The sequence below is a fragment of the Ailuropoda melanoleuca genome, chromosome 6, assembly GCF_002007445.2.
Source record: "Ailuropoda melanoleuca isolate Jingjing chromosome 6, ASM200744v2, whole genome shotgun sequence".
Lineage (NCBI taxonomy): Eukaryota > Metazoa > Chordata > Mammalia > Carnivora > Ursidae > Ailuropoda > Ailuropoda melanoleuca.
The window spans coordinates 35253301-35277628 of NC_048223.1; the positions used below are offsets into that span (position 1 = coordinate 35253301).

Genomic DNA, 24328 nt, shown 5'->3' on the forward strand with positions numbered 1-24328 from the left:
CCCCACCCAGGCGCCCTCCAGGTATACTTCTTTGAAACAAGTATTTCTGATGTTCCACATGGATCCCTTCTGGGACCTCTTCTCTATACAATCACACATTCTGTGGTTTTTTAATATTCTACGAGTTAATACCTCCTGAGTTTATGTCTTCTCTGACCTCCAGTCTCATAAATCCAACTACCTGTGTGACATCTCCTATTGGACGTGTGTCTAAAGTATTCAAAACATAACATATCCAAATATTTCCACTCCTCAATCCTGTCCCTCAACCCCAGACTTCCTCATTTGGGTCATGCCACTCAGTTTCTAAAGGTTGAATCTGGGAGTCATCTTTTCCTCGGCACTGATGCCCAAGACAACAGTGAACCCTGCTAGCTCTGTCTCTAGAACAAGTGTCTAACCCACCTATTCTGTCTCTTCACCACGGTCTCCCACCTGGACGATAGCCTTGATTTGGTCTCCTCACTTCCACTCCTGTTCCTCGTTCCACTGTCCCCACCTCCCTCCTCTGCGGAGCAGCCGCGGCTAGTTTCTTACAATAACTCTATCAGGCTGCTTCCTGCTTTAGAACACATCAGTGTTTCAGAGTAACATTCATGCTTCTGGCCATGGTCTACGAGCCCATCTGACTGCCTTTCTTTCTTCTTTCTTTCTTTCTTTCTTTCTTTCTTTTTTCTTTCTTCTTTTTATATTTTATTTATTTGAGAGGGAGAGACAGAGATAGCAGTTGAGAGAGAGAGAGAGAACAGGGTGGGGGAGAAGCAGGCTCCCTGAAAGTTATCCCAGGACTCCGGGATCACAACCTGAGCCGAAGGCAGACGTTTAACCGACTGAGCCACCCAGGTGCCCCTGACCGCCTGCCTTTCTATCTTCCTTCTTGCTTGCCAACCTGCCCTCTTGCCCAGTGTTCTCATCACGCTGGTCATCTGCTCTCTCATGGGGCACTTTGTGTCTGCTGAGTCTGCTTTCTGAAGCTTGCCACCCTCTTCCCTTGGCCTCCCTAGATCCTCCTCAGTTCAAATGTATTTAACCATTCAATCTCTGGTTGGTTGTTTCAAATTTCTTGGTGTTACAAACAATGGTGCATGAACCATCTGAATGCATTCAGTTTTGTCCTGTTTTCTGATTCTCTCCTTGGCATAAATTCCCAGAGTGGACTTGCTGGGGGGAAGGGAATCCTTGTATTACCTTTTGAGATGAAAATGATAAAATGTTCCGGACAAAATAGTACAATCTTTGTGATCCTGCTGATTCCCCTCCTTTTCTCATTCTCCGGGAGAAGTGGCAGACCCCAGGGGCGCCTGGGTGGCTCAGTCACTTGAGTGTCTGCCTTTGGCTCAGGTTATGATCCTGTGGTCCTAGGATCAAGTCCCATGTTGGGCTCCCTGTTCAGCAGGGAGCCTGGCTTCTTCCTCTCCCTCTGCCTGCTTCTCCCTCTGCTTGTGCTCTCTCTCTGTCAAATAAATAAATTAAATCTTAAAAAAGAAAGAAAGAAAGAAAGAAAAGTGGCAGACCCCAGACGAGGACTGGCATGAAGTGATTTCCCTGCTGCCAAGCAGGAAGCCCTATTTCCGGGAGTGCACATGCCTCATGGATGGAAGCCTGGAGACCTGTCCCAGGCCTGCCTGCCTCCCTCTAGGGCTGTCTGGTGACTGCTGCCCCTACTTCCATCCTCCATCTTCCACAAGAGGGCTGGGGCTGTCTCTCTAGGCTTCCTTTGACCCCATCTTTATGAAAGCTGAGGAACAATGCTGCCACTTCAGACAGATGGATGGTGTATTTCCCTAGTTTCTAATACGGAGGCCAGTTTTCCCACATTGTTTGTTCTGTACACCAGTGTTTCAAACTTGCCTCATCTCAAGAATGTTTCTGAGCGCTTGTTAAAAAGGTTAAGTCCCTTCCCTGCACAGAGATTCTGAGGATGTGGGAGAGGATGGGTGGGTCTCGAGCATTTCTGTTTTCTCACTACATCCCAGGCAGATTTAGAAAATGATTCCATAGATCGTTTCCATGACAAACGAGAAGTGGTCCAGTGCATTCTATATCGGTATTCACATGCCATCTTACGTGTAAGTCTCACGTTTCCTGAAAACATGACCAAGCTCCTTCCCTGGCAAGGCGGTGAGTTTGGAGCCACGCTCAAATCACTCCGTTTCACCGCATGTGTTACTAAGTGTAATATCCCTGAGTTCCTGCTGAGGAAGCCGAGGCCCTTGACAGGTTCTCTGACTTGCCCTGGAAAGTGCTGGAGCCTGGATTTGAACGCAGGGCTTCTGATTCCAAATCCTGGAGCTTCTCTGAAGCCACCACACTGACTCCCGCCATGAGCCCCCCGCCATGAGCCCTTGCTACACGAAGTGTGGCTGGCAGACCTGTCCCACCAGCCTCACCTGGGAGCTTGTTAAAAATGTGGAATCTCAAGTATGTGTTACATCTCCATAGTCGGAAACTGCATTTTAACGAAATCACCAGGTGATTCCCCCCCCAGCTTTATTGAGATATAATTCATATATAGCAACAATTCAATTTAAGGTGTACAAAGTGATGATTTGATACATGCATGTATTATGAAATGTTTATCACAATAAGGTTAGTTAACACGTCCTTCACTTCACACACAAGCTCTACTCTCATAGCACCTTTCAAGGATAGGATACAGTGTTGTTAACTATGGTCACCATGCTGTAGATGAACATATCCATCTTATGACTGAAATTTTGTATCCTTTGATCAACATTGCCCCATTTCTCCCACCACCAGCCCCTGACCACCGCCCTTCTACTCCCTGGTCCTACAAGTTCCACCTTTTTAGATTCCACATGTAGTGAGATTGTACAGTCTTTGTTTTTCTCTGTTGGACTTGTTTTGCTTAGTATAATGCCCTCAAGGTCCATCCATGTCCCAAATGCAGGATTTCCCTCTTTTTTTATGGCTGAACAGTGTTCTGTTATACACACACACACACACACACACACCCCACATCTTCTTTATCCATTTGTCCATCAATGGACACTTAGGTTGTTTGCACATTTTGGCTATTGTGAATAATGCTGCAATGAACAGGAGAGTTCAGATACCTCCTTGAACTAGTGATTTCGTTTCTTTCAGATAGATACCCAGAAGTGGGACACCAGGTGGTTCTTAATCACATTAAATCTCCAGGAGTGCTTAGGAGGTTTGAGTAGAGGTCATTCGAGAGCAAGAAACAGATGGGATGCAGACATGAGGATATGTGTGCCTTGGAAAGGCCTAATCATTCAAAGGCTGATGCCCCCCTCATCACCTCTTCTACCTTCTATTTCACTCTGGTGGAAAATTGTTCCCCAATAAAGATTCTAACTTTTTTTTTTTTTTAACACCCGGAGGTGATTTTTTTTGGGAGGACAGCTCGTTTGTAATCCGGAGCAAGTCAGCCAGGTGGCTGTGCCAGGGGAAGCATCTCCAGGAAATGGCTGGACAGATCACTGCAATCAAGACGCAGGGAAGCAAATGCTTCTTCCTCCTGTAAGGTTGCTGGACCTCCGAATGAGAAGTTCTCAGAGGGACATTTTTCTGCACCTTTTAAACCAAAGTTTTTATTTATTAGGTTTTTCTCTTGAGTGCCTGGAGCATCTAAGTGTGTAGCCAGTATCATATAATCTCTCTACCTCTTCTGATCTGGGTATCCTTTCTCTAGAACAAACTCAAATGCAAACAGACGAACAGATTAGAGCAACTGTAGGAAACGTACAAGTTGGCCTTGAACGGGCCAATAGCGTCATCTATTGGTAACATGTGGGTACTGCACCTACCTTTCTTTCTCCAGCTAGTAAAATTGCAAGCTACACCTGGGGATTTGTGGTTAAATAAGGCAAAGTTATCTGCCCCTCACCCCCAAGCTGTAACAAAGAGAAACCATAACGTGAAAAAGAAGTGCTATTTTCAAGGAAATTAGTTGACACCTGATATCTGCAAATACAATATTTGAAGAAAGTTTGACACCAACACTAAGAATGAATCAGATTAAGGATGCAGAGAGCAGGGGCCTATTTCTGCAGAGCTGAGCAAGGAGGGTAAACCATAGAGCTCCCCAAGGAGCGGGAAGACCATATTTAATGGACACTAGAAAATATTTCTCAGTGAATGATAATGGAAAGACTAGCTGTCAAAACATTTGGGCTGCACAAGGGAAATTTACATCCTTAAATGTTTAACTGCAAAGAAAAAAGTTGAAAGCGAATGAGCTAAGCGTCTAACTTTAGAAGTGATAAGAAGGACAGAACAAAGAAAGTGGGAAGAACAAAATAATACAGGGCAGAAATGAAAAAGACAAAATAAAACTATAATAGGTAGGGTCAAGGAAACCAAAGAAGTTTTATGTGTTTTGTGCCTGGTTTTTTTTTTTTTTTTTTTTTTTTTTTTTTTTTTTTTTTTTTTAAAAAAACGTNAAAGCTGATACATTTCTGGCAATACCGCTCAAGAGAAATAGAAGGTACAAAGAAGAATAAAGGAGAAACCGTAACTACAGTGCTCCCGGGATGAAGCAGCTCAAGTCCAAGCCCACTGTTTGTCCTTTAAAGACCGCTAGTGAACAGGGGCGGCCGTCCCTGCCCCAAACCTGGTGAGGGCGTTGACTTCGTCCCCAAGATTCTGTGGCCCCTGCTTCTAACAGGACGGCTGAAATGCCACCTTAGATCTCACTTTCTCACATTTTCACTTCATGCACCTCATTGATTTCCATAAAGTGGACATGACTAATGTTTTCTCCTTTATAATAATACAAGGGAACATTTGTTAAATGCTTATTATGTGCCGAGTACCATGTGGTTATGCCCACAATGAGTCCCTGAAGCTATCATTATCATCATCCTCGTCATCTCCATTTTAGAGATAAGGAAGCTGAGGCTGGGGACCTGGAGAACTCTGCCTCACATCATATGGCCAGAATGAGATGGCGCCGGGATTGTGGCTTAGCAGTTGGGGTTTGGAGTCTCTCAGTCACAGAGAGAGCAGACAGAAGAATCCAGGTCTTTTTGACCAAAGTCCTAGGGACACCAACGCTTCGTGTGCCCAAACAGCAACTCTAAATGTTGTATATTTTTTCCTCTCCTTTTCCAAATTGAGCGGGGATGTGCCTTGCGACTCAGGATGAATCCATTGATAGCTTTGGTCTTAGATGTAGGCATTAATATGGCCCTGACTGCCTGGAGGGGGTGTCCAAGGCTCTGGGGGCCAAGGGGCCTCTACCTCAGCTCTCACTGTCTTGCCTGTTTTGGAAATAGCTCTTGAAACAGGGTTTCGTCCATTGTTCCTGGGCTATTGCAGTTTACTTACAAAGACTTCTACTTTTAGGAGCTTCAGATAAAAACCTGCTTTACATCAGGGAGAAGTGTGGTTTTGCAAAATGCCATTGTAATCAGAACGAGCTGCTAACAGACGTTTCTTGGTTTTATGTGTGATCTCTGTATGCCCCACGTTTCCTGTGTCACATTAAGTTAGGGTCCACAAACTATGAACCCCAGGCCACTTCCAGCCTGTTGCTAGTTTCTCCGTGGCCAGTAAGTTCAGAAAGGAGGATGTTTCCATTTTTAAATGGTGGAGGACAAAATCAAAAGAAGAGTAACATCTTGTGATACATGAAACGTCTATAAAATTGAAATTTCAGGGTCCATAAATAAAGTTTTATTGGAACACAGCCACACCAACTCTTTGACTACCGTCTGCGATAGCTTTCTTGCTTCCAAGAGTCAGGTTGTTGAAACAAAGACCATCTGGCCATTGTGAGAATCTCTGCAACACACAGAAAGCTCACTTGGGTTTTAACCTGGGGCTGCTCTGCCCTCGGGCATTTGGAGCCTTCCGTCTCCCACTGGGATTTCTGGAGCCGGGGTGGGTGACACTGTTGGGTTAGAGTCTAAGGTACTGGTATTGCAGGCGAGGGGAAACTTAGCTTTTTTCCTTATCCTTCTAGAGCCTCCACTGGGGCCTCATAAATTGGGCAACAAGAGATAGATTAACAAGAGAACAACAAACAGAAGTTTGTTAACAAGAGTACTGAGTGATGAGTAGCTCAAAGGGACGCTTAGCACTTGGAAGCTTGGAGCATCCTAGCAAAGAGCAGTAATCTTGTGGAGAAGTGCTAAGAGGAAGGGAGAACATGCAGAGCTTCTAGGGGCAGCAAATTGTGGGAAGGCAAATGTCAGGAGAAACCAATGGTTAGGCGGGTTTGTTATGTAGATTCCTCTGGTCCTGTCTCCCAGCTCATAATGATCTAGGGAGGGGATGATAATGGTCTAAAGTTGTCTGCCATCCTTCCTGGTAGAGAGACAAGGACTGAGACCTCTACAAATTAAGGTCCTGCTTTTAGGCAAATGGTGGGTGGGGATGGGGAGCACTGCGCAGAACTTTTCTTGTGTCTGCCTTCAGTTCCTATGACAAAGTGGCATATTTTAAGGTGGCATATTCTGCTCCCCCTCATTATAAAGATAACATAGGGATGCTATGAGCTGGGAAGATAATTAGGGCACTTAGCCACCCAGGAATCAAGCTCTCCCCAGGTGGTGCCTGAGAGACCTGTGCACAAAACAGAGCCTCACACATGGAAGGCAGAGTGACGCTGTACCACTAGATGAAGTCTATGGGACCCTGAATGCCAAAACTATCTTGAAACAGAAGAACAAACTTGGAGAACTCACACTTCCTGATTTCAAAGCTCCCTACAAAGCTCCAGTACTTAAGAAAGTGTGGTTTTGGTGTAAGGGTAGGCATGGATCAGTGGAATAGAATCGAGAGACCACAAGTAAGCTCTTGTTTATGGCCAACTGATTTTTAACAAGGGTGCCATGGCCACTGAATGAGAGAAAGAATAATCTTTTCAACAAATGGTGTTGGGACAACTGAATATCTCCACGCCAAAGAATGAATTTACATCCCTGCCTTACACCAAATACACAGACATTCAGTAAAAATGGACCAACAGGGACACCTGGCTCAGTCCATTAAGTGTCTGCCTTCAGCTCAGGTCATGAACCCAGGGTCCTGGGATGGAGCCCCTGCATCGGGTTCCCTACTCGGCAGGGAGCCTACTTCTCCCTCTCCCTCCACCTGCCGATCCCCCTGCTTGTGCTCTCTCTCTGACAGATAAATAAATTAAATCTTTTACAAAATGGACAAATGCGGAGTGACTGCTAAGGAGGACAAGGTATCTTTTGTGGGGGGAGTGAAACGTTCTGAGAACAGTGGGGATGGCTGCATAATGCTGGGAGTGCACGAAAGCCCACGGGACCCTCTGCTTCAAGTGGCTGAATGTGTGGTGTGTGACTTCTAGCTCAACAAAGAGGACAACAAGGCAGGGACCTGCAGAATGTGGGTCTGAAGGATCATGGCCAGCCTGGCACTTGTTTGTGAGGCCTGGTGGTTTGGGGAGTGAAAGAAGTTTCTGTGGAGTGGGAATGCTACACCTTGCTGTCATGTTTCTTTGTGATCCAGTGTGTTCCTCCCTCTTTTCTGAGCCTGTTCCTCATTGATTTCTTTTAGGAACAGTTCTTCAAACTGCTCAAATCCAACACCTGTGTGTTCAAAGATAAGCCTGGAAAGCCTTTAATTTGCACAGAAGTGTTCCTGGAGCCCAAGCTGCCAGGACTGGCCTAAGGCTGCTGAGGGTGGCCAAATCTACACTCCTTAGTGGGATAGTTAAAAGTCGAAAAAGAAAGAAGAAAGAAAGAAAGAAAGAAAGAAAGAAAGAAAGAAAGAAAGAAAGAAAGAAAGAAGGAAAGAAAGAAAGAAAGAAAGAAACAGAGAAAGAAAGAAAGAAAGGAAGGAAGGAAGAAAGAGAAAGGAAAAAGAAAGAAGAAAAACCTTCTTTGGAAACTCACCTCGTTCACGGCCTTGCACCGCAGCCAGACTCTGTGTTTTGGGTTCAGAGCAAGGACCCAGTCACATTCACCGCATGACCTTCTAGCTCGCTGCCGACTCCTGTTTGCTGCTGCTCACAGGGCTGGGAAAATCCAAACCCCAGCTTGGCACAGCCCAGGCTCACCCTGTCTACTGAAGGATCCCTCCCTCTCCACCTTCCTGCCAGTCCCGAGAGGCTCACAGGACAGCCTTTCTGGCTTCTTTTGAGCTCCACCTGTTCTGCATTCCCTGAACCCCTCCCTCTCTGCCCCCTCAATAGTGAGGGCTCCTGTCAGGCATGCCCTGGCCAAGATGATGCCCACTTTGGCCCTTCCAAGCCACTGTTTCCTAATCTGCCTTCTCAGCTTCAATGGATGACGTGAAGGAGGAAGGCAGGGGAGAGGGTGGGATGCCTGGTGGACTGTGCACCTTACATAAATGAGATTCTTTAGATTCTCACAACCCTGGAGACAGGGATTGTTATACCTGTTGAGTCTCTGAGAGGTTCAGTAACTCGTACTAGGTCTCATAGTTCTGAGTGACACCTGGGATTCAAACCTAGGTCTGCCTGGCTCCAAAGTTTGGCTTTCACAAACGGCAGTGGAAACACCCAAAATTTCCACACCTGAGTCTGGAGGCAAGATCCCAGGGAGTAGGGGCTATCAACCACTGGGGGAAGAATAATTAATGACATTGATAATGGGAGAGAAAATAATCAATAAAACAGGCTGTAAAATATAATAGGCTAATTCTACTTTCATTATAAAAATAACTATACCAAAAACCCAAAAAGCTACAAGGTTATATACACTAACATGATAACAGTGGGACCCCCGCATGGTGGAATTATGGGTAACTCTTATTCTTCCTTTGAGCTCTTCTGGATTTTCTGTGTTTTCCAAAAGGCCTGCAAAAGCAACCCATTACAGAGATAACAATAAAAAAGTTTAAAGGGGCGCCTGGGTGGCACAGCGGTTAAGCGTCTGCCTTCGGCTCAGGGCGTGATCCCGGCGTTATGGGATCGAGCCCCACGTCAGGCTCTTCCGCTATGAGCCTGCTTCTTCCTTTCCCACTCCCCCTGCTTGTGTTCCCTCTCTCGCTGGCTGTCTCTATCTCTGTCGAATAAATAAATAAAATCTTTAAAAAAATAAAAAAGTTTAAGCTTTCATGAAAAATAAAAGGCTTACTCTTTCATTTAATGATTTCCGTTTCTAATAGCCAAAATATGAAATCGTCTTCCCTCAAGTGTAGCTAAACAATTTTTTCTTTTTTTTTTTGAAAGGGATGATATATACATATTTTTTAAAAATTGATTTGAGGGGTGCCTGGGTGGCTCAGTCGGTTTAGCTACTGCCTTTGGCTCAGGTCATGATCCCAGGGTCCTGGGATTGAGCCCCACATCAGGCTCCCTGCTCAGTGGGCAGCCTGCTCCTCTCTCTCCCTCTACCCCTCTCCTTGCTTGTGCTCTCTCTTTCTGTCAAATAAATAAATAAATAAATAAAATCTTAAAAAAAAACTGATTTGAAAGAAACTATAATAACCCTTTGATATATGCTAAAAATATTTCTTTCCGCTTTTTTCTTTTTTTAACGTAGGCTCCATGTCCATTTTGGAGCCCAGTGGAGGGCTCAAACTCACAGCCCTGAGATCAAGACCTGAGCTGAAATCAAGAGTCAGACACTTAACCGACTGAGCCACCCAAGTGCCCCTCTATTTTGATCTTATTTTTAAATTTTGTTTTAGATTTTATTTCGTTTGGTTTTCACAACACAGAAATTAAAAAATTTTGCCAAATCAATTAATTTATAAAGGTGCCAGCTTTTGAAAAGGCAGAGAAAATCCTCCAATAAACATTATGGAAATAAAAGTCATTCTTGAGTACAGAAAGCTGTTCTTGCTGATTTGCAAGAGTTCCTTTTATATTCTAAAAACTAGCTCTAAATCTTTTTATAGATTTTAGGCCTTATAATATCTTCTCTTATTGTCTGTTAACTTGGTCCAATGTGTTTTCAACAAAACACAGTCTTTATTTTAACAGAGACCAAACCATCAATTTCTCTCCTTATACTTTGTTTTGAGGTCCAGTTAAAAAAACTCCTTTTCCCTCATATTTATAGCAGCTTCACTCACAATAGCCAGAAGGGGAAAGCAACCCAAGGATCCATCAAAGGATGAATGGGTGATCCAAATGTGGCATATACGTACCACAGAGTACACTGTTCAGTCTTAGGAAGGAAATTCTGACACATGAACCTTGATGACACTGTGCCAAAAATAAATAAGTCAATCACAAAATGAAAAATAACTGTCTGCTTCTGCTTGTATGGCGTAACTAGAATAGTCAAATTCATGGAGATTTGAAAGTACAAAGGTGGTTCCCAGGAGTGTGGGGAGGGCAGAACTGGGAGTTACTGTTTAATGGGTACAGAGTTTCAGTTTTGCAAGATGAAAAGAGTTCTACGGACACGGACGGACAGACGTGGTGGTGGTGGTTGCATAACAAGGTGAATGTACTTAAGGCCACTGGCTACACTTAAAAGCGGTTAAGATGGTAAATTGTAGCTTATGTATATTTTACAATAGAAAAACGTCCTTTTGCATCTTAAAGTCACAACACATCCTACTAATTTTTTTGATTACCTTTACATTTTTGTCTTTCACAATTAAATCTTTAATCCATCTGGAATCCACCATTATTTATGGTGTGAAGTAGGGACTCAACGTTTTCTCCATTTAGCCAAATTTCCCAACACCCTCAACTAGACAATCCATTCTTTTCCCCAGTAGACATCCACCATGATAGAGAAGCCTTGTGGGAAGAATATAACTAAGTCTCCCACAGCTTCTTGGCAGGCTGCAGCACTAGGGCAATACTGGTGAATGGCAAAGGCGCCTGGAACTTGGGTCTTTCCAAGGCCCTGGTAGAATACGCCAGTGCCAGTCATTCTGCCAGCTTTCTTTCTCCTAGAACTGAATTCCACTCATCTGCCCCCACTCTAGAGAGACAGCATGGGAGACAGGCAGGATGAGGAGACTGCTCGCCAGGAATAATTGTGATCAAACAAGCCATTGGCAAAAATCATGGCCATTTGCCATTTCAGGAATGCGTCCTTCTTCACAATTGGGAATGATCCACAGCTAAGTTATATACGTGGACTGGAATTTCCCAAAGGGTGAGTGGAGGTCAGAGGAAAGGAGATTTAGTCATTTGTTCAATAAATATTTACCAAGCACCTAATTTTTCCCAGACCCTGTTCTAAGCACTGGGAGTCGGAGGGAGATACAGAGGTCACTGAGGTTGGGTTCCCAAAGAAGGAGGTCATAAGAATTGAAGTACAAGTAGTTTATTTGGGAGGTGAGCTCAGAAAGCACTGGTAGAAGAATGGAGAAATGAGGCCAGAAAAGAAAGGAAGTCAATAAAGGGTACCATATTGGCAGGTATCATTATGTGCAACTGAGGTCCCATCCTGCTGGGGAATTCTGGGAGCCAGTATAGGACATGCTTCCAGGTTTTCTCACCTGAGGGTGAGGAATCTGGGATCCCTAATCAGTCATTGCTTGAGGGCTATTGAGGTGGGGGGCAAGGGACAGATGTTAACTCCCTTGTCCTTCTATCCTGCCTGGTGTAGTCCCAGCATGCTCCTGTGGCCAGAGAAAGCCCTCAAGGAAAGGTCATGGATGCTTGTAGTTGGAGCACCCAGGGAACATGCACAGGAATGGTGAGTGTCAAGGGGGTATGGGTGAGGCACTGACAGTGTCTCCTATAGGAGTCTCTTGTGTACCTTACATGTTAGTGGTGGAAAGATGGAAAGTAAACCAGCAAACAATTAATGAACAAGATACTTTTGAATAAAGATAAGTACTATGAAGAAAGCAAAATACATGGTGTTTTGTTAGCAATGGATGGTGGGGGGCTTGTTTAGACTGGGTAGTCAAGGATGGCCTCCTTGAGGATTGAACTAAAATTGAATGACAAGGGCACCTGGGTGGCTCAGTCAGCTGAGTGACAGACTCTTGGTTTTGGCTCAGGTCATGATCTCATGGGTAATGGGATCTGGACTCTGGCTTGGCGCTCTGTGCTCAGTGGGGTGTCTCCTTGAGAGTCTCTCCCTCTGCCCCTGCCCCCACTCGTGTGTGTGCTCTCTTTCTCTAAAATGAATAAATAAATCTTTGAAAAGGGTAAAATGGGGTGACAAGAAGAGAGATGGAGGGGAGCACAGCATTCCAGGCAAAGTGAACGCAAGTACAAATCACTAAGGCAGGGGACATACTTCCAGTACAAGCACAGTAGAAAGCCAGAGGGGTGGATGGCAAGAACAGGAGGTAGGCAGGGAACAGGTCACTGGGACACCATGAGCCACTGTAATATGTCCAGCATTAATATTAAGGGCAGTGTTCACAGAAGATTTTGTGCAGAGAACTGACATAAAATCTCGTTTGAATTTTATGAAGAATCTTCAGGGTTCCCCTGTGATCAATGGATACAAGCAGATCAGTTAGGGGGCTACTAACTGTGAAATCAATGAAAGGTGAAAGACAATGGTGGTGCAAACTTGGACTAGGTCAGGAGATGTGGGAGGGAAGATGAACAAAGATATATTTTGCAAATAGGAACTAGAAGACTTGATCAGATTTGGATAGGAATGTAGGCAGTAAAGGAAGGGAAGATTCAAAGGTGATTAAGTTTTAGGCTTGAATTATTTTGTAGATGGTGGTACCATCTGCTTAGATGAGGCAGACTGGGAAGAGAAGGGGGGAGGATGGAGTCAGTATTTCCGTTTCAGTCATGTTGGTCATGAGATGCCTGTTGTACATCCAAATGGATGTCAAGCAGGCTGGTTAGCAGCTGAAGGGGATATGGGATCAAGAGAGGTTTTCTCTGTCTGGAAGATGGGAGATATTACAAGTATTTCTGCCTGTTGGAAAGGAACCAGCAGAGAAGGAGGAAATGGATGATACAGAAAAAAGAGAATAATTACAATAGTAATTCATGGAGAAGAAGAGACAGTGCCCCGGACACAAATGGAGGGGTGGGTTTTGACGGGAGCAAGTACACTTCATTCATTATAAACAAAAGAGAGGACAGAGAGTATGAACGACTGCCTGAGGTGGAGAGATTTGGAACTGGAAAAATGAGGGAGTTTCAAATATCTCAGTGATGGATGAGGCAAAGCCTTCCTCTGTACAGGATGGAAGTTGAGGGCCAAGGGAAAGGAAGAAACCACAGTTTCTCTCCAGCTACCTCCAGCTGCTCTGTGCAGGCATGGAGTCAGTGGCTGAGTTTGACAAGGGTTGGCCTCTTGACAAATGAGTACAGAGAGGTCCAAAGGGGCAAGGGTATTTGCAAGGAGGTAATTGTGACAGTAGGCCAGGGAATCCTTGCTGGGTCACAAAGTCTGTATTACTGGGGCACCTGGGTGGCTCAGTCGTTAAGTGTTCGCCTTCGGCTCAGGTCATGATCCCAGCGTCCTGGGATCGAACCCTGCATCAGGCTCACTGCTCAGCGGCAAGCCTGCTTCTCCCTCTCCCACTCCCCCTGCTTGTGTTCCCGCTCTTGCTGTCTCTCTCTGTCAAATAAATAAAATCTTAAAAAAAAAAAAAAGTCTGTATTACCTGAAGAACGCTCAGAGCTGCAGACTGCAACTGCTGGAAAGAGGTTAGCTGTTAGTTTTCCCGTAACGCTAGTGAGGAAATGAGGGGCAATGTTTGGTAAAAATGTGGAAAGTTTCAGCTCTCTCTGTTGGTGAGATAGTACTTTTTCTTTTTCTTTTTTTTTTTTAAGATTTTATTTATTTATTTGACAGAGAGAGTGACAGCCAGTGAGAGAGGAAACACAAGCAGGGGGAGTGGGAGAGGGAGAAGCAGGCTCCCAGTGGAGGAGCCCAATGCGGGGCTCGATCCCAGAACGCAGGGATCACGCCCTGAGCGGAAGGCAGACGCTTAAGGACTGCACCACCCAGGTGCCCCTGAGATAGTACTTTTTCTGGTATTTACCTCCCCAGCGCAGGGCTTCCCTGGTCACGAGGCTGATGCTGATCGTATTGAATCAAATCCCTACAGTACAATTTCCAGGTAGCCCGGGCTCTCAGTAGGCCTCCCCTGCTTGGGAAGGTGAGGCTCTGCAGGCGAGTCCTGCTCTGGGCCTAAAGGAGCATCATGTATTGTGGCCTGATGAGCTTCTAGGGAATCTAGTCACTACTTTTCCCAGATAAAAATCGCTGATCTTCAGGTGACGCTCAACATGGCTGTGCCGCTAGTAGCCCAAAAGGCACACTAACCTGTGACAGGTTTAAATCGAGTGCCCTGTATATTTAGGTTCTTTCTGTGTGTGTGTAGAGCTCCGGATTATGTTCCTCAACAGGTGACAACTGAGGAGGGCCTTCATTCTTTCCAGTTTAATTATCCATTCTCTGGAGGCCATAAACAGATGTCTCCATTTACATTCGAGTTAAATTCCTTCTAATAACACTGTGGTAGATAGTGGGGGAGGTGGCTTTATGTATCCCCTGGGCAAGACTGCAGAAGCATTTTTTTGTCTTTCCCACGAAAAAGCAAAAGGCAATAGATTTTTATGGCTTGCAATGATAAAGGATTGGCTGGATCAATTTCCGCCTACCATTTGAGGGATGGTAAAATTACACTTGTCAGCCGGTGCTTTAATGATGCCCCGACAACTGAAACCTTGGTAAATTACTGTGAACTGCCAGGAGCGAGCAAGGTTCTTAAGAGGCCACAAGGGGGTGATAAAGGACCACACACTTGCCCTAATCGTCATTTCCCGCCCCCCCCCCACCCCTCACCCTCTTAATTCCCTACTTTTTAATAGCACAATTCCCTACGTTGTTTTATTTCAACAATCCTGGTCTACCAAGTAGGTCACCAGGGGTTCCTGTAATCCAATCTGAGTATTGGGCTAATGTTTCCTGTGTTTTTAAAGTGTCAGTGGCAATGAAGTGCTCAGAGTGCACTCAGTTCATGACCAGGGAGCAGGCGGGCCTTTTGCTCCACTTCAAAAGATTATACTACTCTCCAGATCCTTGATGATGTCTTCTCTGCAGAATTTGTCATGGTTTACATGGATTAAAGTACTTTCTGATTCTATCTCCACTGCTATATGCTGTCCCTTGTCCAAAGGACTCAGGAGGTGGACCTGGGGTCCTGGCAAGAATCGGTGAAGGACACATGGAGACAAACCTGCAAGTTATAGCTAGCCTCCTTTTAGACCCTTCTGTAGGCTCAGAGGCCCTTCAAAACCCTCCAGGCTGGAGCAGAGAGCTTCAGCCTGAAGCCCAGTTTGGGGGCTGAGATCACTTAGATTCCCTGAGAGGGATTTTGGCTTTGAACTTTAGTCCCCTTTTGTGCCTTGAATGAATGGTATCTATCTAATAGCTTTTTGCATGAAAAAGTCTGTAGCTTGTTCTTTCTTTTGAGATGAAGGCACCAACCATAATTCTAATCATGCCCTCAATTCATTGGGACCCATGGTGGATCTACTGCTCCCCCTCCTAGGTTCAAAATCAGACAGATGAGCTAATAGGTGGGCTACCTGACCCACACGGGCATCCTCACAGCCCAGGCTGAGTTTAAAATGGCCATTTCAGTTCTCTGTATAGGTCAGAGACTCCCCACAGGCCACAGGCCATTGAACACAAAAATGCCTGGATTAGGTTTGTCCAAGGACAGTTTGAAATTCCCTCCTCTTTCTGGCATTAATTCCACTCTGAATGATTCTCCAGGAGTGAAGTAATACAGCCATTCCTCTGACTAATGACCTTTCCTTTTCCCAGTTTCCATTACCAAGATAAAATGGAGTTAAATGCCGGCATAGCCATGCGAAACGAGCTGTCAATGCTGAGGGTCCCTTACATGGTTTTGCTCCTGCTCAATTATAGCTGATTCTCTTGGCCCCTTGATCCCAGACAAGCACCATGCGGCCTGGCTATCGCCTGTCAAGTAAGGGCAGCTGGTAGCAATCCACAGCAAATGAGGATTCCCTTGGTTTTAGTTACAGCAGGGCCACGCCTCCCTCGTTTCCTTCCCACAAGGATTTCTGGCTTAGTAAGGGGAATCCTCAAGAGGCCCCGTGGGACAATCTAATGAGGCTGTGGGCAATCTGATGAGGTTGATTTTTCGTGAGCTGTAACTACCCGTTCCTTTAGCTGGAGCCCAGCCGGTGACAGGTGGCACACAGAAGTCTGTTTGCATTCTGTATTTAAGTTATTTTCATTAACTGCTGTCTGACTGGGACGAGAACTGTTCCTTCCGTATCAGAGCCTCCCTCTTTCTAGGATGGTTAAGAAAAGCTACTACTACTTGGATTCCTAAGTACGTAGAGCAGGCTGCTTCCCCCAGGCTATTCTCTGCCTCAGGGGGTCCAAGATTCAGGGGCAGAGAACTTCACTGCTACTAGCACTTTACTCCAGCCTGCACCTCAACCAAAGGTTCATTTCCTAACGGCTTCGCCGAGACCTCTGCCAAGTCTAGAAAGTTAGGGACCAATTTATTTGTTCTCTATTCACTATTTTTCACTTTGCATCCTGAAAGTACAGATCACTAAAAAAACTACAGATCTAAATATTCCCACATGGGAAGCACGGGGAGGGATGCCCCTCGGCTAGTTATTTTTGCTGCCTTTGTTAAGACGCAATCTATTTTCCCTCCTCAGCTATGACGCTGCCTAGCCCCCTTTTGCCCCTGAAGCCCACGAGCAGTTAGCCCTGCTCCGGTGCTCTTAGGTACCTCCAAGGCTGCCAGAGAGCTTTTCCACATGAGAGTGGTATTTATTCTGTTCATCCTTTGACAAAGTTCCAGTAAATTTGTGGAAAATCCATAGATTTTAATTACGTCCTTTATTTCCGTTGCATGGCAAACACAAGAAAGAACGAAAGGGTACATGATCTGTTCTTGCTCTAAGGATAGGGACTGCCCTACAGGCCAGAAGTCCAATCAGGCATCTGGGACTCTCCGGCTGAAGGGAGAATAAGAGAGGTGCTCCTCAAAGAAACTGTTCTGCGTAAGGCTTTTGATTCATCCAGTGGGAGTGGCCTGGCACATTGATGATGGAGAGCTTATCTATGGGTGCCAAGATGAGGGGCCTTTCTTATGAGGTTTCACTCTTCCCTCTACCTTCTTTGTTCAGTTTTAATAGTCAATTATTTCCTGGGCGCTAGCTTGACTCTCGTATCTATTTTAAAACATTACAGTGAAGTGGCAACTCTTGAACATACATGTTAACTTAGATTTCTGCTTTATCATTTTCATAAACTATTTCCATGACACATCTCAATTAGAGGAGGAATCCTTACATTACAGGTAGAAAAATGAGGTTTTTTCAGGTTAAGTTGGAAAATGCTCCGAACTGCTTCATCTTCTTGGTCAAATTTTGTTTTTCAGATGAGCCTCTCAAATTTAGCACTAAATTCTGGTATACTCACTTAACAGCCCCAGTCCTTCTTGGAGTAGCATGGGGTGAGAAAGTAACAAAACCTATTACTTTAGGGTCTTTAAGAGGTAAACTGTGGAGGCTGATTTTGCTTTTCCAAAACCAGTATCATCAAAACAGGAGCAAGGGTTCAGCTGGTAGAATGTAGCAGCCCAAGCGAGCCATCATTATTCTACCGCATTAACCCGGAGTATGCACTTATGGATGCATTTCTTCATCTTGGTGAAATGGATTCAATGACATGGCTTGTATAATGGAGCAAATTATTACTACTCAATAAAAAGCAGAAGAGTGGAACTCAAGAAGATGAGTTGCAGAAATCTTGTAAGAGCTGCCCCAACCCCCATGCATTGTCACCCGTGGTTCTCATTTCCTTTGGTGAAACACATACCAGAACCACGATGTAGTCAAAGAACATGGGTTTTCTGGCCTGGAAGCCCTGAGCTGGCACCCAATTCAGTCACCCTGGCACTCTAGGTAAATTAACCTCGGCACCTCCATCTTCCATCTGTAAGACAGTGATCCGACCCACCAACACTTGCAGGGCGGTGCCTGTGACTAAATTTATTTTGTCAGAAGCCTACTGTATTATCTGGCACTTAGGGACAGATTTATGTTGGCAGCCCAGTAACATCATCAATAAAAACACATAATTCTATGTACTAATACTTCTGACTTCAAACTATACTTCATATTCTCTTCGATAGTTTAACACTACATTCTGATAAATCTTGGCTCTGGCCGAGCTTATACTCCTGTTCCTTTTCTTATCTTTAAGTCAGTAAATCAAGAACACAAATTATATAACAAACGTTCCCCTCCAGCTTTGGGTTTAACAGCAGGTAAAAACTAATTAGAATACTTGCCATGACCTGAGCCAAAGTCAAGAGTCGGACACTTAACCGAGTCACCCAGGCACCCCTTAATAAAACTTAAAAAAAAAACCAAAAAACAAAAAACTGGCAGAACGAGAATTCCAACTATGAAAGACAAAATACGTGTATTTACTTGTTTAGATTTGGGAGCCTAATTGCTCACAAAAGGATTTATAGATGTTTCTTTATTGTTAAGCTGCAACATACATGGTTTAATACAACAAAAAAAAAACATTTAATCAAGTGAAAAATAAACTGAACAATAAACAAATAAACACTCAAAACAAAATATTTTCCATTGGAAACATGTTAAGATGAATACGGGGTTTCATTACCATCTTACTGCAATTTTCTTATGTGTTTCTAGCCTACATACCCCATGTTTTCTGTAATCATGCAGGTGTGAATGGGAGTATGAATGATTAAATACATGAAAAGTCCGTTTACTGCAGAGAATCATTTCACAAGGCAGCCAAACTGGGTTTGAGAACAAAATTATTCAAGAAATTCTCCACGTATTTAGGTTCATTTTAGAATCCATGAACCTTAAGCTGTTCCTCCTTGACAATGCCAACCTGCAAAACAAAATTTAACAGAATCACTCTGAGAAATGTATATATTTCATCCCTAAGACAACATGGAGCGCTGACTATAAAAAGAAACATTGTTAATAGTCTATTGCAACACTGTTACTTGTGGTGTTAACTGTTAACACTAAACAATTCCACACACACTTAAGATACCTTGACATGCCCCAAAACTCAACTGGCTATGTAATACAGGAATGATCACGTCATTCAAATGACAACATAAATGAATAAAGGTTCTCCTGCCTTCAAAATAAGTACTTTGTATTTCTCTTTCAATTAACCAATTTATCTCACTCATATGATTCTTTTCTTTCTTTTTTTTTTTTTCTACTAAGGAGGAAATATTCATGTTGCCCTTGAATACAATTTTGGAAACAATCTCAAGGTTGTACATAAAGCACCCAAGCACTCACCTCCAAAAGAAACTGGCAAATGTTTTTTCTTTGGTCACCTTGAAGCTGAATAACCTCTCCGTATTCAGGATGTTCAATCACAGTACCATTACAGGCAAATTTCTGGAGAAGTATATGTTTAACATAACTGAGTCAGATACAATGAGGTTTTATTTTCACCATAAGACTAATATTGACTATTTTAGTAGACCTGATCACGTTTAAGAAACAAGTTTTGTCCCCTGTAATCCCCAAGGCTCCCAAATTAATTTGCAAATGAATCAGCAGGAACCATAAAGGAAATGATTTTTACCAGGAACATCAAGAACTGAATATTTCATGTTTTGTTTGAAAGCCATGAAAATATTATTTTAAAATGGGTATTAAGAGAATTATTTTAAAATGGGTATTAAGAGAATGAACACAGCTTTCTTGGATCCAAACATTTTCACCCACACTGATTAAAAGTAAAGGTGTCCTATTCAGGAGCGCATCAATAACTATAGTTTAATCTTTTCTTCCCAACACCTTTACCTTTTTGAAAGCTTTCACAAGCTTCTTTTTGTCATAATCATCTGCAATGCCCTGGACAGTAGTCAGCGTCTTCCTGCCGTTCCGTTGCTGAATTCTTATATGAATGTAATCCTCAGTCCCTGCCGGGAGTAAGTCGTCACCCTTAGTTGCATCAGCAAAGGGGTCTGCAAATGGATACAAAAAAATATTCCAAGCAGAAAAACATCTTTTAGTAAGTAATTTCCAGATGTAGGGCACACTACAATCTAGACAGCAAAGAAGGTTCTGGTGCCTCTGTTTTTGCGCGTGGCGATGGGAGGGGGTAATGGGGGTGGGGTATTAACAAAACCACCAAGATATTCTCACAAAAGGAGAAAAAATTTAAACAGCAACGTCCACGGACATTTGAATAGAAAACGTTGTTATAGGTAGACTGTTATCACTGAACGTAGTCCTCTAATGAGAAGAGCGGTTTTAAAAACCGTAATTTTATAGCTACTATAAAAATGTGCGTCATCTCGATTACATTCTGATGACAACAGAAACATTCAAACGTGTCCACCCCAATCATTTAACCGTAACGGTGCCCTTAAAAGTAGAAAAGAAAAAGATACCTATATATACACATACGCACATATACGTTATCTGTCAAGAGGCGTAATTTTACAAATTACTACGCAGAGAAGCTGGACCGCAGCCCTGTGACAGATCAGAGGCCCGGATCCGCTCCTTTAACCAAATGCCCGCAGGAGCAGCTCCGAATCCGCTCCGACCGCCAATGGACGCCGATCCCCAGCCCCCGGCCCAGCACCCCCTCGCTAGTGGAAGGGCAGGTCCAGGAGCGGCGGGCCAGGCTCGCAGAAGCGGCGGCGGCTGGGGCGAGGCGGGAGCCGGGGCACGGACAGGGCAGGGGGCTCCACGGGGAGGGGGCGGGGGCCGCGGCCGTCCTCCAGGAGGGGGTCGCCAGGGGCCCAGTCGCCATTTTCTGGGCGCCGAGACAAAGCCCCACTCGGGTGCGGGCAGGGCAGCAGGGGGGCCCGTCGGGGCTGCGGGGCGGCCAGCGGCCCCGGCAAGGGTGGGTAGCGGCGGCCGGCTGGCCGGGAGGCGCGCGGGGGCAGGAGGCGGCTGCGGTGGCGGCCGGATCTTACCGAAAGATTGGAGGTTCTGGATAGTGGACATGCGATACTAGTGTGAGGCCGATGAGGGGATAAAATTCCTGCGGGGCCCGCCCGGATCACCGTGTCTGGAGGCTGCAGTGGCGAGAAAACGTAAACAAATAAGGAGACGCTTCGCCCCGGGGTTGGGATTCGGCTGGAGCGGCGGCGGCGGCGGAAGCCGGGAGGAGGCAGGAAGAGGCGAAGGAGGAGGCGGAGGAAGAGGCGGCGGCCACGGAGGCTAAGACGCTACAGAAGAGGCGGCGCTGTGGCTTCTCCCACAAAATGGCCGATGGAGGCTATTTAGCCGCGCCCGCCGCCGCTCCCTCGTGACCCACCCGCGCCGGGCATCCTGGGACTTGCAGTTTTCTGGAGGCGGCAGAGCCCGTCCAACCTGGGGCCGGCGGGTTTCTGGGACCGCAATTCCCGGCAGGGAGCACGCCCTCCGGCGCGGACGCTGGCCCGGGAAAGATTGAGGGGGCTGTGGAGCTGTCGGGGCCGACCCCGCGGGTTTGGGGGGCTGTGCACGCCCCGCGCTCGCGCCCTCTCCTCGACTTCTCTCGCCGTACAGTTGCGGCACCGAGGGGTCGGTATGGGGGGACGTTCTTCGTCAGTCGCCCTCGAGGCTTGGGGTAATAAAGGTGAAACCGAGGTGCAGACGCAAAACAAGCACCCCACCTCTGGCTTTCGACTCGACAGCCGCCACTCAGCACCTCCTGCATCACGATATCGCCCCCCCACTCTGACCCTGGCCCCTGGCCCCAGTTGCGGGAGCCGCGTTAGTCCCTACGGAGGCTGGAGGTGAGAGAGGCCCTTTTACCACCCCCAACCCCCGCTCCGGTTGGGCTGCCCTCCGATTCCCTAGCGCGGTGGTTCTCAAACTCCAGCGTGCATCTCCCGGAGGCCTGGATGAAACACAGACTGATAGACCTTAGAATTTTCTGTTTCAGGTCTGCGGTGTGACCCGAGAATTGGCAACTTTAAGAAGCTGCCAGGAGATGCTGGTGTCACTGGTCTGGGACCACACCGCAGAATCACTGCCCTGCTTCACCAGGGGCCCGACATCTAGCTGGGGCCAGTATGTGTCATCCGAACATACCAAAAAACCAGCGCGTCAACTTGGACACAGAACCTCGAATAGGATAGATAGGTGCCAGACAGAAATTGAATGTGAGGTCAGCAAATAGCTTAATTGATACAGAATCAGGTACCAGCATCTTCTTATCCAGTGAGCTACACACAGAAAACAAACCTGAGACTTTGGGAATGGGCTCACCCAGGCAGGTGCTCAATTATTGGGTTGACTTTCTGGAAAGAAAGAGAGAGACTGAAATTTAGGGGTTCTTAACTTTATTTTGTGCCATGGCAGTCTTGTGAAACCTAGGGACCCCTTCTCAGAATAATGCTTTAAGTGCATAAAATAAAACATGGAAAATTACAAAGCAAACTACTCATATTGAAATTAAAAACAATATGTTGATAACACAGTATTGTGTCTTTGCTAATGCATTAATTAACAAGATCTAGTAGCAGGTCTAACAAGTACTAGAATTTCAAAAAGGTGATGAAAGATATTTTAAGAGACTTGTGACATCAGAAATGTAATATGAAAATACCTGTTCTATTAGTGCAAAGTGGCAGGTTCTTCTAATACTACTGTGATGTTGCCAGTATTCATAATGGGGAAATGCTAAATTTTGCTTAGAAGTTAGTGAAAATATTGATGTAATCTTTTTTTCCCATCCAATTTTTGGGATTCCCCCAATCCTGCAGTTTTATCTATGGACCAGGGGTCTGTAGACCCCAAATTAAGAATACGTGGATTTAATAATCTTTTGTGATTAACAGTGTTGTCCTTATTGAGTGATTTGCCTGTTGGACTTACACGCAGTATTATTGATCTTCATAAGCATTCTGTGATATAACTCCATTGAAGAGATGTAGAAACAGAGGCTCTCACAGGTTAAATAAATTGCATTAAAAAATCCAATTCACGGGTGTCTGGGTGGCTCAGTCAGTTAAGCGTCTGCCTTGGGCTCAGGTCATGATCTCAGGGTCCTGGGATTGAGCCCCATATTGGGCTCCCTACCGAGTGTGGAGTCTGCTTTTCCCTCTGCCTGTCCCTTCCCCCAGCTTGTGCATGCACGTACACACGCATGCACGCTCAGTCTCTCAAAAATAAATAAATAAAATCTTTAAAAATTCCAATTCATAACTCTCAGGAATCTTACTACATTTTTAGTGTTCTAATCTTGATGTAAATGAATACTTTTTTTTTTTTAATTCAAACTTAGGTGTAAGGCATAAGAGCTGGTTCCAAAACAAGGAGAATCAAGCATTTTTTGTTGTCCCTTTGCTGATCACAGCTACGTGATTTCTATTCTTTGGTCTTACAGCTCTATAAGCATGTTTTAAAGTAATTTTTAATACTACTGTAGGTGAAGCATAGGGTAAAGAAAATGCATATCTCTTTTTACTAGATATCCATAGCCATTTTATATTACATTGTTTTTCAGAAGTAGACAAGGGTGGTCCAGTGAAGAATCAGATAACAAAGAGACATACAGAAATTAAAAAAAAAAAATTCCAGTATTTTAGGGATTTCAAGGTCATTTCCCCTGGGAGGAGAATCCCTTTTTACTTCCTAGTGTTGAATCAGAAACCCCTAGAACCTCAGAAATCTTCAATACAAGCCAATATATAGGTTAGATACAATTGTGATTGTTATCTTAAAAATTTTTTGGACTGTCTGGTCATTGGTAGCTTTGGTTTTAGGCTGACACTGTCCAATACAGGAACCACTAGCCACATGTGGCCTTTGAGCCCTTGCAGTGTGGCAGGTCCAAATTGATACATATTCTCTGTATAAAGTACACAGTGGCCTTTCAGAGATTTAAATTGTTTCAATTTTTCCTGTTTCTTTTCACTTTTTAAAATGTGTCCACTAGAAAATTTAAAATTACATGTGGGCGGCTCACTGTTTCTATTAGACAGGGCTGGTTGAGAGTAAAAAGATTGACCTATATGCACAGTTAATCATAAAAGGAATAAACGAAAGCATCTAATATCTAGTCTTTTTAGTTCTAGTAGGTACTAGCCTAGTTGAAGCTGATTATTTCTTGCATTATTTCAGAAAGGAGTATAGATCACTTGCAGAGAAGAGTATCGTTGACTAAAAAAATCAGGAAAGAATAGAAAAAATGCAGAAGAATTGATAAGTGAAAGCCCCAAGACTAGAGTTAGAGCCTAGGTCTGGATCTTAATTTCCTAATGGTTAAGACAAAGAGAAAATCAGTAAGAAAATTCGTATAGCTACAGGATGAAAACATACCAGTTGCGCAGGAGGAATGACTTTGCCTGGCCCTGAGCCGCAGGAGCTGTTTTTCTTGGGCCTTCATAAAGGGGACACTGTGATGTAGTGGACAGCATCCCCAGCAGTTTGCCTACCGCGAAGACAATGGTGGGTCTTATGAAGCTGTTTTTTAATATC

The 24328-nt window shown here is 44.8% G+C and overlaps 1 protein-coding gene across 1 annotated transcript; it reads right to left on the minus strand.

The window, feature by feature from the left end:
• Window positions 1–18288: 18288 nt before the first annotated feature.
• On the minus strand, window positions 18289–21088 carry EIF1B (eukaryotic translation initiation factor 1B). Its single transcript, XM_011234062.3, has 4 exons — window positions 20833–21088; window positions 19706–19869; window positions 19193–19294; window positions 18289–18764 (listed from the first exon to the last, which is right to left on the minus strand). Exons 1-4 carry the CDS (start codon window positions 20861–20863, stop codon window positions 18720–18722), a joined length of 342 nt encoding a protein of 113 aa, XP_011232364.1. The 5' UTR covers window positions 20864–21088; the 3' UTR covers window positions 18289–18719.
• Window positions 21089–24328: the final 3240 nt, after the last annotated feature.